Genomic DNA, 17,842 nt, shown 5'->3' on the forward strand with positions numbered 1-17,842 from the left:
TCCCATTGCGAAAATGAAAATCCATTTTTATTTTATCCATAATTCATTAAAGAAACCCTTCGTTATATGTTTTTGTTTTCTTTTTTGGACCTGACCGTGCATGCACAATGTTCAATTTTGATTACTGACGTCGCAACAATTTATTCAGTCAGATTTTTTGAACAAAAAACAAAGGATTGTGCACGGTCAGAGAGCTTCCAACATAACCCACAGCACCATAGTTTTCAACTTTGATGTTTGCCGGCTTTCCTAACCAATCTCCCCTACTAAATATGTCTTATCTATCGCATCAGAGCCGTTTTTGTTTCATCACGCAGCCATCCTCCCCAGCAGTAGCGTTGCGTGACGAGACAAAAAAGGCCTTGACGAGGGAGACCAAAGTTACTCAGGGACCTTCCAAGCTCCTATCATTGCTATAAACCTGAGATCAGGCTCTATTTTTGTTTCGGTAGGAAAGCAAAATTTCGGCAGGAAAGCGCAACTACGTATAAATTTGAGAACATAGAAGACCTGCCGGGCCGATCTCAGGTTATCTCATTGCCCATCACAAACCCCCGCGTGAAGTCCCTATACATGACTTCCATTTACTTACAACAGGACACACCACGAGGAAGAAAAAAGTATTCATAATTACCGTATTTCGGGAGCTCTTCAGTCAGTGATGCAAGTTAAAGGCGTTGGCGGAAATGATGCATTCTTGTGCTGAATAATTATACTTATTAGATTAATTTTCATGTTTACTTGGTACTTCATCGTTTAATACAATTGACACGCCGAAATACGCATCCTGTTGTTAATTTATTAAACATTTTGAGACATTCGAGAGGTTTTATAATAGCTGATAACAATGCCTATCGATAGGCGATTGAAAAATATTTACATTATACCGCACGCAAACCTCACTTCCGGCGGTATATGGTAATACATATCACCTGAACACTCCCATATTTGGAATGAACGTTATTGTCTTGACTTTTGACCAATCAGGAACAAGTTTTGACTGAAGGCCTTGAAGCCATGTTGCTGTCGCGGACTTTTATGCACGTTTTGTTGTTGTGATTTTAGATTAGAATTTCCTTTGGATTGTCTGCTCTTGAATTATAGTGTTTTGCAGGAGGGATAACGTATTTTTCATTTTCCTCGTGAGCGTTGAGTGCTCGCAAGTCGAGCAAAATGTCTCGCCGTTATGAGTTGAGCGAGCAAGATGCAAGGTCTTACGGAGGATCTAAAGCAAATCGACACAAAGTCAGTGTAAAAGTTTGCATGTTAGATGATTCTGTGGTTAAATTTGATTTAGAGGTAAGGACTTTTTTTCTTCTGAAATTAAGTTATATTCCCTAGGGCCCGTAAATGATACTGAAATGTTGCTTGCTTCACATTTGTCGTGTCAGTTTTGCTTTTTGCGGCCGTCCTCTGTTGGCGGCTTTCGAACTACCACTTAGACTTACATCCTCACGACACCAAATGAGGCATTAGATTATTTTCAACAGCTGTTGTTGAGAAAAACAGATATTTCTTGCCGTCCCTTTGTCGCCAATTAAGGGCTAATCTCGCGTTTTTCGAACAAGGTGGCCAGCGTTATGCGTGATTGAATTTTTCGGATGTTTTCTTTCTAAGAATGGAAGATCTGAAAATTGCATTCAAATTCTTTCTTTGGAATGTTTTGCCTTTAAAATGCTCACATACGCCTCGAATTTTCCAAAGCTTTTACGCTAGTGAATATTTCTAACAGGAATTGTGTTAGCTTGTTGTTTTGAATTGGGGAGTAGAAATATTTTGGTTCTCTTCAAGCATTATCTTTTAAAACGCGTGTAATTTGTATTTTAATGTCTTTGAATGATCCTCGTGCATGGCGATTCATTTCATTTGGAAAATTCAAGTCGAAAATGTCAAACTTTAAAATGTCTTGCACAATTATGTAAACAGAACTGCCATATACAGCACCTGATCTCAATCTCATGCCAGAAAATGAAATCACCGTTTGATTTCAGCTCACGATCATGCATATGCCAATGTCGGAAGCCGTTTTTCCATTTTTCTCTCCAGCGGGTGATCAAAACAAAACGCCATGAATTTCGCACGATTGCGTCTGAAGCTAAATTACCACGGTATTTTACCATTCTTAGATTAGTTCGTTTCGAAGTAGTATGGTGCACTTTCAAGTGCGTTATTGCTAGTTTGTGTTTGAACCAGAAGTAAACATTGTTTGTAATTTACAATCCGGTTTTCTCCGCCAATCGACCAATGTAGGTGATTATATTACTTCTGAAAACGAATTGAACGTCCTCAAATATTTAACCAATTTGAAAAAGATACAGTGTAACTTCCGAAAATAAATACAATGGAGGAAAAATATCATCACACGATTTTTAGCACATTTAAAAAATGTCACTTTGTAGTTATATTGGAAATATATTAGATGTGTGGACCTTTGAATTTAGATTACGTTTGTGGGACATTAGTGTGCTGGCAGCTAATTATTATTGATCTCCAGTTTATTGAATCCTCGCTATACAATAATTGTGTAGCCTTGTTGTGGCAAAAGCGTTATTGTGATGTCGAGTGTTTTTTATTGAGTATTCTTTGTAATTCTTCAGCTGAGAGCTGTTTCTAAAGCAACATTGTGTAGTATACAGTATATGTGGTGTTTTTGACTTCTATGGTATGAAGGTGACCCAAGCATATATAAAATTACGTTCAAGAGTTTGTATGGGAAATAAGAAAATAGATATATGTTGTGGTTCAATTTTATCCTTGGTTTAAATTTTATTTCTCTTTGTTTTAAACTCATTATCATAGATTACCATACCCCAAAACGAAGAAAAATAAAATTTAAACCAAGGATAAAATTGAACCACAACATATATATTTAGAATAAATAAAAAGCCTTAAATGGGCAAATTCTTCAGCAAAGTGCAAATGACATGGTGTGGGTGTTGTTTTAGCTTCTAGTGTGTGAAAACGCTAAAAGTGTGCTCAAACTTTGTAGAAAGACAGAAAACAGCATCAGTGTTAGCCTGCGCTGCAGACGAAACTAAACTCAGGTTTAGTGTGTCTGTGAAACAGTGCCAAAATCCTTGTTCAGAGCCCCCACCTGTGTACCCGGATTTGAGTACACGCTATGATTGGCCTGTTTTAAGCCATTGTGGATTTGCCAATCAAGATGAAAGGAAATCTGAAACGCTTTTCTGGTAATTTGTTGAGTCTGCTGGGGCCCCAAACTAGGATATCGGCACAGGCGTTACTTACCGAGGTTAAATTATGTATGCGATGCAGGATAAACCAGATTTTTTTATTAATTTTTACACTTTATTGCATAATTTTGCCTGTCTAAATTTATTTATTTGCATTTATTATTATTATTTTCCCCATATTAATGAAGGATTTTTAATCTGAAAATTTATATTTTTCTTCATTAAATTATAGAAATTAGATGATTGATCCGAATTATCTTTGCTGCAGGTGGTGTCTTGGACCATACATTTATCTAAAAGCAGATACTTAAGGCACATGGCCCAATTCATTCTGAAAAGAGTGAATCCACAGGGTGCAAAGAAAGTCATTTTTAAACCCTGCCCTTGGGCAAGCTGAAGCTGGAATATACTAGCCCAAACGTCATTTCAAGTAGCCCCAAAAAACATTTTGATGAGCAGAAGTGATTTCACAGTTCTTCTGTAATTTGAATTCCTCAAAAAAACTTCACTTGCCCATCGGGCGAGTTAAAAACAAAATTCACTAGCCCGATAGCAAAATCAACTAGCCCTGGGCTATCGGACAATACTTTCTTTGCATACTGATCGATAACTAAAAATAATTATTTAGATTATTGTGTTGACCTATTTGATCATATATGTCAGCCAATTTTATGGCCACTTTGCATGCAAAGCATTGACTAATCAATCAGTCTTGACATATTTATTCATTTTAAAGTTAAATTAAATTGCAACACAAAAAGGGCGACAAGGTCGACATGGACAAACCTTCAATGTTATTAAGTCAATTCAAACTGGCAAACAATCTTTTGGTGCCTTGCACAAACTGTAATACACCTCTTTTACAAGAGTAGACTTGGTTTCATGCAGCCCATTTAAAGCTGTATCCTTTAGCTTATCACTAAATATACAAATGAAAGATCTGTTAACATTCAACATTTTCAGCAGCTGTGTTAATATTTATCTTTTTTTTGTGGAGTAATGTTGATACATGTACTTTGCACTATTTCTGTTGAAATGAATAGAAAATGATTCGTTTTTGAAACTTTCCATTTCTTTTCCTAGTGAAAAATCCTAAACTGAGATTCAAATCAAAATAATTCAGGTCACAAATTTTAGTGTGGAAATGCTCTTTTATTTCATGCTGTGGTCACTTGAGTTTTGTTGTGATGGGGGCACTAAGACAATGGGGGACGATTGCCCTGCAAGCAAATAGATAAGAAATTTATCCAGACGATTAGGTGATCAGAAAAAAAATCAGGGCTGCACTCTTACATTGCCCAGTGGACCCTGTCCCGTTGCATTGTACTTTTGCCCTTGGGCAGCTAGGAAACCTTAGTTTTTTGATGGAAATGTTATGCAGGGCGTCAGTGTAAGACAGCCAGGTCTATCAAGATGATCCATTAACTACCAGTATACAGTGTATGATCCCAGTAGCCTTTATTTCTCAAAGGTTTATTTTGAATGCAGCACAGTATAGAATTCAAGTTTTTTGCTTTTTTCTTTAAATAGTGTGAAAACTTTTGTCTTGCCATACACTTACATGTTTATTATAACATTAATTATTATTATTATTATTATTATTATTACTATTATTATTATTTTCATTATCATCATTATTGTTTTTATCATTATCATTATTACTGTCATATTATTACTTGGTAACAAGTATGATTTCTTGGTCTTAGTTTCTAGCATAATTATTTGTTTTATTAAATTTTTAATCCTTGTGAAAAGCAACTAATCGATGTGTGTGCTTTTCAAATGCACAATTTTTATTACTATTATTATTATTATTTTTATTATTTTTGTTATAATATATCTTAATATAAATGCACACATTGCCCAACAAATAATTTTGTTAGGGTTTTGCAAATTATGTTATAATATTATTTTGGACTTTAATTTTAGCCCAAATGTAAAGGCAAAGCTTTGTATGACAGTGTGTATGAGCATTTAAACTTGGAGGAACGTGAATACTTTGGATTGAATTTCTATGACAAAAGTGAAAACTTGGTAAGTACATTCATAAGCAGAAAATGCATGCATGAATAAGCAATGTTACTGACAGTGTTTGTAGTTCAGCTGAGCTTTTTCCGATTTTGTGTTTGTTTTACCTTCTTATCAGTGAAACCATACAATGTAGGCATGTTATGCACATCACTTTTTGTTAATTAAATATATTTGTCACAGGTCAAATTTAATAGTTTTTAATCTGGGTTGATTGTCAATTTCCGTTGACTTCTAGGGCTAGGAGACAAAGGAAATTGAGAATCAACCTACCTGAAATCAAAGTTGTTCTGTAACACAGTAAACATTACTATGGGAAAGGGTGAACCTACAGTAGTATAAACTGAGAATTAGTATGTCATTGTATACTGTTGACAAGACACCTTACATTTTCTTTGACTGGGGTGGAGCATGCACCGTTTCCAATGGTTTTAGTTTTGCATCTTCTTATGGATGTTAAGATTTGCAAGATACTTATATACTTATACTGTAAATAAAAAAAATAAAAATACTATAGCATGTACTAATTATAACTACATGTACCACCACTTTCACTGCCATTAACACTATGGCTACCACTACCACCAATTCAGAATTGCCAGAGGCAAACCTGTTGGGGATTATTGTAGTTCAATTTTATCCCTGGTTAAAATTTTCTTTCCCTTTGTTTCAAACTCATTATCATACTGTACATTACCATACCCAAAAACAAAGGAATTGAATTTTAGCCTTGTTTGTTTGGTGAAATATACGGATTGTATATACTGAGCTGACTCAAAATAAACAATGATCGATCATTTCAGTTGTGGCTTTAAGTGAAAATGGTCTGTTACAAGTGGTGGTAGTGCGAAGTGTGTACTTGTTTTGATGCTTTTGTATTGTGTGTTTTAATTTCAGTTTTGGTTGGATGACTTGAAAGCTATAAACAAGCAAGTGAAAAGTGAGAATTTGTTTCGTAACTTACGTGTTCTACAGTGTGCAATGTACTATAAGCCTTTTATACCCTAAGAGTGTTTAACTAGTCTAAAATCAAAATTTAATAGGGAGGCCTTCTTAATTTTTATTGACATCAGGTTGAAGGTGACCGAGAAATAAATCTTTCTAGAAGTTTCCAGCCCTGTGGCATCTGTCATTTTGAAAATATAGCATTTTGAATTTTCCAAATTTTTACAGTACTTGACACCATGGTAGTAGTCTTGGCAGAGATGTCTGGTTAAAGAAAAACTCTCTCCTTATGATGTTCAGTAGTTTAAACATTTTAAGCAGTGAAAAAAGTGTCTGTGCACATGTTGATTAATCAGCTCACAAGTAAAAAGAAAGCAGTTTTATCGCAATAGTGAAATTCCATGCATATTTGTGTCCCATGTTGGTACATGTACACCAGCATGGTGTCTCTATACAAAGCTCTATAGAAATGGGCGAAACTGTTCAGTGAATAATAATAATTATTATACATTTTAGTAACCATCTGTCTTCTCATTGGCTAAAAGCCTACAGTTAATTCTGGGAAACAGCGCAACCTACAGATTATTCACTAATCTGTACCTACAGATTAGTGAATAATCTGTAGGTTGCACGCGCAATGCAGGATTTCCAAGAGCAATGTCAAGTGTTTAAGTGTTTGAAAATAAACTGTGATCGCTGCGATAATGCGTTTGTCGTTATTTTCTTCAAAACAATGTATAATAAAACAATTATTAGATTCAGTTTTTGTGATATCCGGAATAATCAAGGTCTCAGTTAGTGTTATCAGCCTCAGCCTTCCGCTTCGGCTGATAACACTTACCTCGACCTTGATTATTCCGGATATCACAAAAACCACATCCAATAATAATATAATAATAATAATAATAATAATAATACCTGTAAATAACTAAATAACAGTTTGATGCACAGTCGTAAGACTTGGATATGTTGTATATTAATTTTATGTCTTTTGTTGGACAGTTTCAAAATTATTTTTTTATTGCCTGACAGTGAGCACACACTATCTTGTTTTGCTTATAGATCCCCGAGCAACAATCTTTAGATTTTGCATGAAATTTTATCCGCCTGATCCTGCACTTCTTCAAGAAGAGTACACTAGGTTAGTGCCTTTGTTAAGAACTCAAATCTGCCAAGCTCATCTGGTGTAAATATAATATACTTAGCAATATGTTTGATTCTTGTTACATTATACATCATCATCATTATCGGTTGACCGAAGAGTAGTCGACTGTAAGTCGTCTGCAGCTGGCTTGGTCTTGGGCATATCATCCTCTGAGAAATGCCTATTTGGGTCGATCCATTCCTTGACTTGGCTGGTAAAGGACTTATGTGGTCTCCCTGTACATATACATGTATATTATCTCATAAGAGGACCCAATTTTCCAGGGATTGCGCAGACATCAAGTACAGGCTGTACATTGAAGATTAATGACAAAAAGCATTGATATTTCCTTATGTACATGTAACTTTGGTTAGCGGAGACATTAATGCCTGGTCCCTCTTTGCATACACTGTAAAGACATGTACATCTCCTGTTATTGCGGCCATGTCATACCCTAATTTAGTCCCTCGTACTATAGTAATATAACATAATGGTACCTACAAGATATAAACTGCAGTGCTGCATTATTCAGTTTGTTGTTAATATAATTCTTTGGATCAGTCCAGACGAGGCCTACAGTTTGACTGTGTGTTTTGTTGCAGGTATTTGTTTGGTCTACAGATAAAACGAGATCTTCTTAATGGAAGGTAGGATTAGTTGGTTGTGCATTTGCAGTCACTGGATAATGTGTTATTTTTTTCTTACTGTTCTTTTAAGTCCAATAAAAAAGGGTGATAATATGGTTATCTCTATAGAAACGTTGCTTTCCCTTTACATATGTGGAATAATGAACAAGCTGAGTATCTTATGAAGAATTATGGAGATCGAACATGTTCAGGCTGTAGGCCAAGGAAGATAACACCCTCCAAGATCTCCATAATTCCACATATAATACGAAAGCCAAATTCAATGATTGTTTTATTATTCATTCAAAATAATTTGTAGTTTAAAAACGTAGCTTAAACATGCTTACCTCCATCGATGTTAAGGTCATCTTTGATAGTGCTTGTTTAGGGTTGTTCAGCTCCGCAAATATTCTCCAAATAGCAGATGTTGCCCTTCGAGTTGTCTTCTTGCTGTTCTTGCCATGTTTTTAGCTATTATTTTGCCTAGTTCTTACTCTTGAAATGAGTGAAATGTCCGCCATTTTTGTTTTCACAACCAAAACAACTCAACCTCATCCCCAGGTCTTCTCGGTTAACTTTGCGTCAACCTGCAAGGAAGCTGCACTTTTGACGTCATGGGTTGATTCTTCCAAATTTAGTCATTCGTAGCTGGTTGTGGTGAATTATACGTGTGCTTTTAGCCAATCAGAATTGGTGAAACATTTTGAATGAATAATAATATTTGTTATTGCCCCTCTATGTTAATGCTAGTGCTGTATGATCATGACAAGTGCAGAAATTATGGCTCATCCTCAGTGTATAAACCTGTAAAACTCACAAGTGATGTAAAACAATGAACATACAAATAAGCCATTGAGAAGTCAACACAATAAAGCCAAGGAAAATAATAGCTAGAAAACAAAGAAAAACTTCACAGGTTTTTACACTGAGGTAAACCTGAAATTATTGCAACTTGATTTACGAAGGGTTATGACTGGCAAAAGAAAATAAAGTATAGACGGCTAATTGATTGGCTCGTGGTTTGTCAGAGACAAACGGTATAATACAAACGTTGTTATTCACTATACTGAAGGTTTAACCTGTTTTAGCGTGGAATTCATTTTAAACAATATCATGTTCAAATACATGTAACAGCTTAGTGTTTGAGTAATGTACTGTTTAATTTGTTAATTATTTAAGGTTAAAATGTTCGGAGAACACAGCTGCACTTTTGGCTTCTTATATTGTGCAAGGTAAGTTCTACAAGAGCTCCTTATAATAGTGACTGGGATATTGGTTGGTGTTTTTTTATTACAGTGGAACCTTGAAATCACCAAGGGCCACAGTTTTTTATTAATCTGAAGAAAGGTTTTACACTTGAAACATACATACATGTATGTTTTTACAGCCATTTTATGATAATGTTATATATATATTTAATATTTGTTTCTACAATGTCATTCTTTGAGTTACATCAAGTGGACATCTCAAATGGTGCTTAGAGGAAAGTGTTAGTATTTTTGCTAGTTACAGTGTAAATCTGTTTTTCTTTTCTCTTTTTCAGGAGAATTAGGTGATTATGATGCATTGAATTGCAGAACGGGATATTTATCGGAGTATCAGTTTTTCCCTGGTCAGGTGTGTTTCAAAAAACCTTTTTTTGTTCTTTGAGACCTTTCACCATTAATGTAATCCCCTTGTTAGATTAAATATTAGATTTACTGGTTCATGTATTTTATCTTCAACAAGCTTGATCCTACGATCATCATCATAATTTTTTTTTCAGACAACAGACTCAGAGAAAAGAATATCAACTTACCACAAAGAACACAGGTATGTCACTTTAAAACTACATGTACAATATTATTTAATTTGAAGACCTTTAACAAATAAATTGTTTACTGTCAGACTTTGAAAACCTTGCAAACTAGAATTGTTGTTTAATGTTTCTGTGTTGCAACTGATTTTATTAAAGAATATCCTGAAACAATTCTTTTAATTATTTACCAAAAAAGGAAAAGAACTCAACCCCTCCTCCCTCCGTTAAAAGTTATTATGTTGGCCTCTATAGTTATCATACAATAGAGTTTTGTGAATTTAGCTTTGGGACCATCAACATGGTAATGTTTTTCACCCATGGTATTATGTATATTATGATCCAGGGGGCTTATGCCAGCGGATGCTGATTATAATCTACTTGATGTTGCAAGAAGGCTAGAGATGTATGGCATGATGCTTTACCCAGCAAAGGTTGGCATTTTTTCTGTTTGAATATCTTTTGTTCACAAGCCATTCAAGACAAGGAATGAATGACAGGGGTTACTGTTCTCACAACTTTCAAAAGTCTGTGAAAAAAGTATACATCACTGAAGGCTGGTTTTCACTAGCGATGAAGTCGGAGTCGGAGTCGGAGTCGTAAGCGGAGTAGTAAGAGCGCTTATGACCTAGTGAAAATCAAAAATCGGAGTCGTAAGCGGAGTCATAAGCGCGATGGAGTCGGAGTCAGAAGAATCAGAAAGTTTCCATTTTCTGCCGACTCCGCTTACGACTCCATCGCTTACGTTCCGCTTATGATCTAGTGAAAACCAGATTGTCGGAGTCGGAAGCAGAAGCGGAAGGATAAGCCAATCAGAATGCACGTTCCCACGCTTTGTGATTGGTTTGGTTCTTCTGCTTCTGCTTCCGACTCCGACAATCTGGTTTTCACTAGATCATAAGCGGAACGTAAGCGACGGAGTCGTAAGCGGAATCGGAACGCTGTTTTCACTAGATCATAAGCTCTACGCTTCTGATTACGACTTCGACTCCGACTCCGTCGCTAGTGAAAACCAGCCTTTACAGGTACAAACTGTAAAAAAAATAAGTATAATGTTTAGTATTGGTCAGGGTGATGTAATTTTGTTGTCTCAAGCACCTGCAGACTGGCACTGCTGACTAACTAGAGTTTACTTTAATTTGTGAGTGAGCCAAATTTCATAGTGCATTACCTTACAGAGAACCTTTTTGAGTTAAAATAATAAAACCTCTGAGATACTGTAGCTGTACATGTAATTTAACCTGGGTCATCAAAATGTGCAGTGTACAATGTAAGGTTACTGTCATCATCATCATCATCATTATCAGTATCATTTATTTATTTAAATATTTTTTGCAGGACAAGGATCAGGTTGAGCTTTTCCTTGCTGCTGCTCATTTGGGTGTTTGTGTGTTTCAAAATGGATCAAAAATTAACACATTTTCATGGTAAGTTGTGTTTATTTGTAAGCATTCGAGTCACTATTGTTTCTTAACTGTGAATAATTTTGTCTGTTTTAGGGCAAAAATTAGAAAACTTAGTTTCAAGAGAAAAAGATTTCTTGTCAAGCTTCATCCTGAAATATTTGTAAGTACTTATTCAATCATTTACATTATTCTGTTGACCAACCCTTTATTTGTTTACGTGATGGAAACCATTTTGGCTGTCATGGCAATTAGAAAAACATTCCTTACCTGTGTTTGGCTGTCATGTACCAAGCCTTAGATTTTTATCACAGTCAAACGTCCCCATTAAGGGATGGACCATCAGAAAAGTTATGGGGTGGGGGGGAGGGAAATTTTCGAGCCGCAGGAATTTTCTTGTTATCAAATTCCTTGTATGAATTTTTTAGGCTATAGCATGAATATTTTTTAGGATTAATTGGCGTGCACGAATTTTTTTTCATTCAATTTTCCCTTGCACAAATATATTTTTTTGTACTTTGCCCACCCCCCCCCCCCCCATAAGTTTTCTAATGGTCAGCCCCTAATATGGACACAGAGAAAGCCATAGAAAGTGTTGGTATTAACAGGGTGCCTGTATTAAGTGGGTCATGTTATTTAAGTCAAAAAGGCACCTTTTATTTGAACAAAACACCAGAGAATTTTAATATTCAGGGCCGGGTTGTTCAAAGAAGGGTTAAGTTAACCCAGGATTAGTGCGAAATTTGATTTCAGGTATGAAACCTTGCGAAGCAAATTCAGTTTTATTCTTTCTGCCAACAATTTGATGATTGGATGCTCTAAAAAGAAGAGAGGAAATTACCCTGGAAAATACTTTTGAACAAAAGAAAAAAGAAACCCGGGTTAAAATTTAACCCTGGGTTAGCGCTAATCGGCCTTCGAACAACTGGGCCCAGGACAATAGCATTGTCAAATTTAACATCTCTAGTCTTCATAGAGCTGTCACACACTCAAAAGTTGCCCATTTATAGATTACTCAACCAAAACCGTTTTTAGCATAACTCGGTTGTTGCCAAAGTAGTTGAGCTTGAAGCACCAAGGAGCATGTGATTGTCTTTCATTTTTTTTCCATAGGGTCACTACAAAGATATTGTGGAATTCCAAATGGCCAGTAGAAATGCTTGTAAAAGCTTCTGGAAAATAGCTATAACTACCCATGCTTTCTTCCGGTAGGTCAATTCCATTATGATGTTGTGGTTTTATTGTACATTACATGTATCTTTGGTTGCGTGTACTGTTAATTTTACTTTTGTTCTTTGTTGAATGTATGATAACTGAGTATCATGAAAAAAAAACAATTTCAAACTACAATAAAATGAAATCAAAATAGTTCTTTTTGCTAAGCCAACTTCAGTGCCCCCTTGTTGACATTAATACCTGGAGATAATTATAATGATTATTGTTGTTGTCCTATGTTCATTTTCAGGCAAAATCAGGTCAAACCAGTCACCAAACCTCGCCCAAGACTTTTAAGTCGAGGTTCTTCTTATAGATACAGCGGAAGAACACAAAAGCAGATTATAGAGGGATGTCGGACTTCTTTTCGACAACAGCCAGCGTTTGAAAGGTTTGCATCTCTAAAAGAAAGTAAAGTCTTTTCACACTGAGAGCTCAAATTCTAAATTTAAACATGCCAACTTTTTATGAGTGGACATTTGACATTTTTTAGCTTCAGATATACTTATTGGCAACTATTATTTTCCATTGTCCACACTCATACAGATCATGGAAATGGTGTTAAAACATTACTAATGTTCAAAATTCAAGTGAGCATATCATTGCAGTGGTGAACATTGGACAATGAAGATTTGTTGTCAAGTTGTGTTTCTTGTTACAATACCATCAATCATGTTAACATGTTTAACATGAACTTTAACATGGTAAACAACATGTAAAACTTCTATGTCTGGCAAATTTTCTTGGAAACTTGCCCACAAGAGACAGAGAGAAACATTTGCTTCATCATTGCATCATTAATTTACATTTTCTATGCTCTTACAGACACAACATGTACATGTAGCTCTGAGCAGTGTGCAAGAAGTTACTTGATCAGTTATTGTACAATAAAATATTGTATGTTGCTAGAACCACTGCCAAGTAGACTAAGTAGGTAAACAGTGTCCGGGTAAAATCTGTATTATTGGTAAATAGGCCATTTCCGACTTCCAAAAACTTCTCATTTTCAAAACGAGGGTAAAAAATCATTTTGATATCAGTGGCTTTGCACATTAGCCGTGCTTTGAAACAGAGGTTTGGGACAACTTAGAACTGGTCTGTTCACCATACCCATTAACTTCCAAGTTTATTTCAAGTTGAATTATTATTTGTTCTCTTCTTCAGATCCCAAAGCCTAAAATCACCCGCCAGAATAAATTCTTTTGGAAACTCCTCACAGCCGTCACCCAGAGTATTAAATTTTGCTGGATATGGCAATGAAAGTAGAATAGGAGAGAGCACTCCTCCACGGCCACTAATACCCCTCCAAGAACAGGAGGAAACTATTCCTCTTTCTTTACACTTAAATGGACCAACTACTTCTGTGAATTCAGAACGTGAAGAAATTCCAAGAATACAAGATCCTACACTTGCAGAAGAAATAATCAAGGAGCCATTATCAGATCCAAAGGGTGTCATTCCTCTGCAAGATCTTGATGATGAACCCGATATGATGAAAGAGGAGTCTGACACACCATCAGAAGCTGCGTCAGAGCCAGATTTAGAGTGGCAAGCAGAACCGGTAAATCAGGCTGTCTCCAACACAGTGGAAGCAGCTGGTAACATGCATGAATCACCAGTGGTGGAACATGAAGGGCAAGGCAAGGTTAAAGATGAAGACGAAGATGAAGGGTTCGAACATGGTACACCTTTGAATTACTACGGAGATGAAGATGCTAAAGAACAAGAACTTGTTATCCCTGAAGGTTGCGTTCGCATTGAGTACCAACCTCAACCAAAGCCACCTTCCCCAATAGAGGTGAGCGATGTTGAGACATTATCTCCTCCACCACAATCTCCTCCTCTTCCTCCTCCCCCTCCTCCACCTGAGAATGATGAAGATGGAGAAATACCTAACGAAGAGCGAGATGAGGGTGTTGGACAAGAATTTCCTTCTCCACCACCAGAGCTTCTGCCATCACCGCCACCAGAACTTCTACCATCACCGCCACCAGAGCTAACAAATGAGTTTCAAAAGTAAGTTGTGGAGGTTATAATAATACAGTGCACTAATTGCACTTTGCAAAAGTGAAAGAGGTTATATAAGATGTAGTTATGTGACTGAACAGAAACCCTATGCTTTTGTAATTTATTTAAAGCTGAAGATTGGCTGTGTAGATTTCAATGAGTTAAAAAAGGACAAAATGTATATTTTACAGTAAAAGACCGTGTTGCTCTTGCTCAGTTTATAAAAAGCTAATGTCACATGCATACATGTACCCAGCTAACACTTTGATTTAGAATAATAATGCGTTATTTTAATTCAGTCAAATTCATGCGTGAGTTGAATTGCTAAATTAATAATCTGAGCTGTATCTACATGTAGTAAACTTCACCTTGGTTTTTAATAATATATTTATTATCATTAAGCCAATGGATGTTAAGGTGTAGGTTGCTGTCAAGCTAGCAAGACGGGAGGCTAGGTAGCAATCTCGTTAGCAGCAAGGAGGTCGCCATGGCGACTGAGCCATAGTCTACTACCATGCACCTGAGAGACTTGAAGGCTCTGTTAAGTCCCATTAAAGCATACAATATTGTCTTATACAGCTGTTCATGTATTATGGCATTGACCTTATAGGACAGAGGAAACAAAAGCCCCGGAGGCAGTTGTACCACACAATGGCACTGAAACTGTAAACAATGAAAGCAAACGTGATTCTGCAAAGTTGAGCATCACGTGCAGTAGCATAGTAACAAAAGTGCAAAATGGAGGAGTGACCAGACACAGTAAAGGTTTGTACAAAATCATATTAATAAGATTAATGATAAGATTAGCCAGGGTAATGATGAGTACTTACACATGTTTTACTACATCTATCATCTGCCATCATACTTCAAGGCAAAGATATGCGCCAGTTATTTGAACAAAGTCTATAATCTGGATCATGATGGTTTAAAACAGATTTTGGAGTTGCATTTGTGTTTGTAAATGGGTTATTTTGAGTTGGAAAAAGAATTTATTTTAGTCTGCCTTCAACACCATCTTGAACATGGTAACAGTAGATGAAGTTTTGTTATTGGAGTTTGACAGATTAAAAATGGCATGGATCATGGTTTTGTTAACCACTGGCCATTTAATTCTATCCTTACTACAGCACTGACTCTGCTGAGAGGTTTTGTGTAATACATTTGTTCACTGTACTTGTTTACTTTGAAGTAAAAATGGCAGCATTATACTGGCTGGGCTCTTGGGTGAGGGTTGTTTGCAGCATGACAGTCACTCTCCTTGTTTTTGTTTGTCTCCTTATTCAACAAAGTTGTCTCAGAGTTTCTTTCTCTTGCAAGGGGTCAGTAAGTAGGTACAATAAATTATTATAACTGGCAACTTAATACTCATACAAGTGGATGATGGGAGCTGTTCCAGGGGGCTTCTGTGCAATAATGCTTTAGTTAATGCGGAAACAACAATAATTATAATAACAATTTTTATTATTTTTGAGATTGCACCAGTTATTAATAATATTATTAACTGCGGAAAAACGTTTTACGTAAAATAGGATAGGAGTGTAACTGAAGTTGTGTTTTGGTTTGGGCGGACTTTGCGTTTGTGTTACAGAGACCACTGTTGTATGGTTGTTTATTTGCAATGTGTTGTGTTGTAGGGATGATTTATTTTGAATGTGTTTTCATGAATTTGTATTTTGTTGTTTGGTTATTACAACATCTGCGGCTCCCAGAAACTGCAATTTATTAAATCAGGTTTTGTGTGTTCCTTGTGGTTGCTCTTGAAATTAGCAAACTTATTTTTCAAGTAAATTGTGTAATGCGGATCTTGTTGTGTGTCTTGTTGTTGAATCACCCAAAAAGGATTGTACACAAGGTAGCTTGTTTTGCTACTAACAGTGAATCAATTATCTCTGCCTGCACTGTACAAATACATAGTAATATAATAACACTGCACAATAGCTCAATCACTGCCAAGTCCAAGGTGTCTTCTCAATGACACCTTGGATCTTGTTGCCTACGATAGTAACTTTTTTTGTTTGCCTGTCATTTTCAACGAATTTTGGTAGCAGTCAATAAATCCCCGGCAGTTTTATTTTCATACGATGCTTGACAGTCTCTAAAGAGAAAACAGAGGGTCTGTGAACAGGCTTATTATTTTTGGTTCATATTTACTGTGTGGATTATGTCATATTATGAACTGTCTTTCATTATAATCATGAAGCTAAGTTTAAAAACATTAGGTAATAAAGAATTAAAAATTAAAAAAGATTTAAAGTAATGACAGCTAAGAAATGCTACTAGTATAGTTGTTACAAGAGGTACCGTAATTTCTGTAACTTAATGCTTCGGTAGTGTTTTCGCACCATAACATACAGGCATTTCTTACATTGTTGGCTTTAATATGCATCACAAAACACATTTATTTAAGGCCTATGTTAAATTGTAAGCCTTTTTTGCTTCAGATAGATGTTTTTTTGGCAGCCCTCTTGGTGCATATTATAGTCTTAAAATAATGATCATCAACACAGATGTTTCTTCTAAAATAATACAAGTCATATCTTCACAGTGTACCATCAGATCGTTGAAAATAAAAATAAAGCAATTATGATTATAAAAATATAAAATACCTCACTTTTTGCAGGATCACTGCAGGTGCTTGCTTATGAAAGAATCAGTAGTGCACAAAATTATGCACACATTTTAACATTCTTTTCTGTTCTTGTCAATTTAGCACATTCATAAATAACACCTCTTCAGTTCTTTGTATCTCTGTTTCTCAATCTCTTTCATTTTCTGAATCCTTGTTACTTTCTTCTTCTTAACTCTTCTTTCTCTGACTAATTCTTTTCTCCCTAACCTTTCTTTAGATCTTGATGAAGTCTGTGGCCCTTGATGTCAACAACAGTAACAGTTTCCACGCTAAGAATGGACAATATTTAAATTATGTATTCTTGTATTGAACTCTCTCCCTTGAGCCACAGAAAAGTTTCTAAAGGACAATACTTTCTTATCGCAGTTTCTTTCCTTGCACTAAACAATTCTAACTTAAACCTGCTCATGGAATGTTAACCCCTTGGCTCCCAACTGAGAGTGAATGTTGGAGTCTTCCAAGGTGGTCCTGACCTTCGAGTCCATAGATGAAATCCTGCAAGGTGACCATTCAAATGAAATGAAACCTCTTTTGCAGTACTTTCACGAGGTTCTTTTTGTTTTTCATTATTTTACGAAAAGAAATTTGGAAATTTTGTTAAATTTCAACTTTGGCCACTTTTGTAGTTAAAGGTTAAGAGTAAGTGCAATCATTCAGTGGAAAGCTTCTACAGTTCGCAGCTGTTGTTGGCTTGCTGTTGGCTTTTTTCATTGATTTTCTTGTAAGTTTCCAATTGCCTCTTAGAAAAGGAAGAGAGTTTAAAACACGAATACATAAGAAAAATTACATGCTTAAACTCAGTGACAAGGTAATGTTCTCAACAAGGCCTTTATTTACAAAAATGCCTGATGCATTG

General features: G+C 35.8%; 1 protein-coding gene across 2 annotated transcripts in view; it reads left to right on the forward strand.

Annotated features, from left to right (window-relative positions):
- Positions 1 to 999: 999 nt before the first annotated feature.
- LOC140950906 (FERM, ARHGEF and pleckstrin domain-containing protein 2-like) overlaps positions 1,000 to 17,842 on the forward strand; it is a 33,108-nt gene continuing 16,265 nt past the window's right edge. Inside the window, exons 1-15 of one of the 2 annotated variants that reach the window (XM_073400121.1) lie at positions 1,000 to 1,299; positions 5,124 to 5,228; positions 6,120 to 6,162; positions 7,230 to 7,308; positions 7,914 to 7,958; positions 9,117 to 9,169; positions 9,481 to 9,554; positions 9,703 to 9,749; positions 10,079 to 10,166; positions 11,071 to 11,159; positions 11,232 to 11,298; positions 12,249 to 12,343; positions 12,601 to 12,741; positions 13,515 to 14,366; positions 14,968 to 15,122. In XM_073400121.1, coding sequence (XP_073256222.1) covers positions 1,174 to 1,299; positions 5,124 to 5,228; positions 6,120 to 6,162; positions 7,230 to 7,308; positions 7,914 to 7,958; positions 9,117 to 9,169; positions 9,481 to 9,554; positions 9,703 to 9,749; positions 10,079 to 10,166; positions 11,071 to 11,159; positions 11,232 to 11,298; positions 12,249 to 12,343; positions 12,601 to 12,741; positions 13,515 to 14,366; positions 14,968 to 15,122 — 2,059 coding nt within the window. In that variant the 5' untranslated portion in view covers positions 1,000 to 1,173. Of the gene's footprint in view, positions 1,300 to 5,123; positions 5,229 to 6,119; positions 6,163 to 7,229; positions 7,309 to 7,913; positions 7,959 to 9,116; positions 9,170 to 9,480; positions 9,555 to 9,702; positions 9,750 to 10,078; positions 10,167 to 11,070; positions 11,160 to 11,231; positions 11,299 to 12,248; positions 12,344 to 12,600; positions 12,742 to 13,514; positions 14,367 to 14,967; positions 15,123 to 17,842 lie in introns of those variants that run through there. The other variant, XM_073400122.1, reaches the window with a different exon arrangement.

The sequence above is a fragment of the Porites lutea genome, chromosome 10 (assembly GCF_958299795.1).
Source record: "Porites lutea chromosome 10, jaPorLute2.1, whole genome shotgun sequence".
NCBI classification, from domain to species: Eukaryota; Metazoa; Cnidaria; class Anthozoa; order Scleractinia; family Poritidae; genus Porites; species Porites lutea.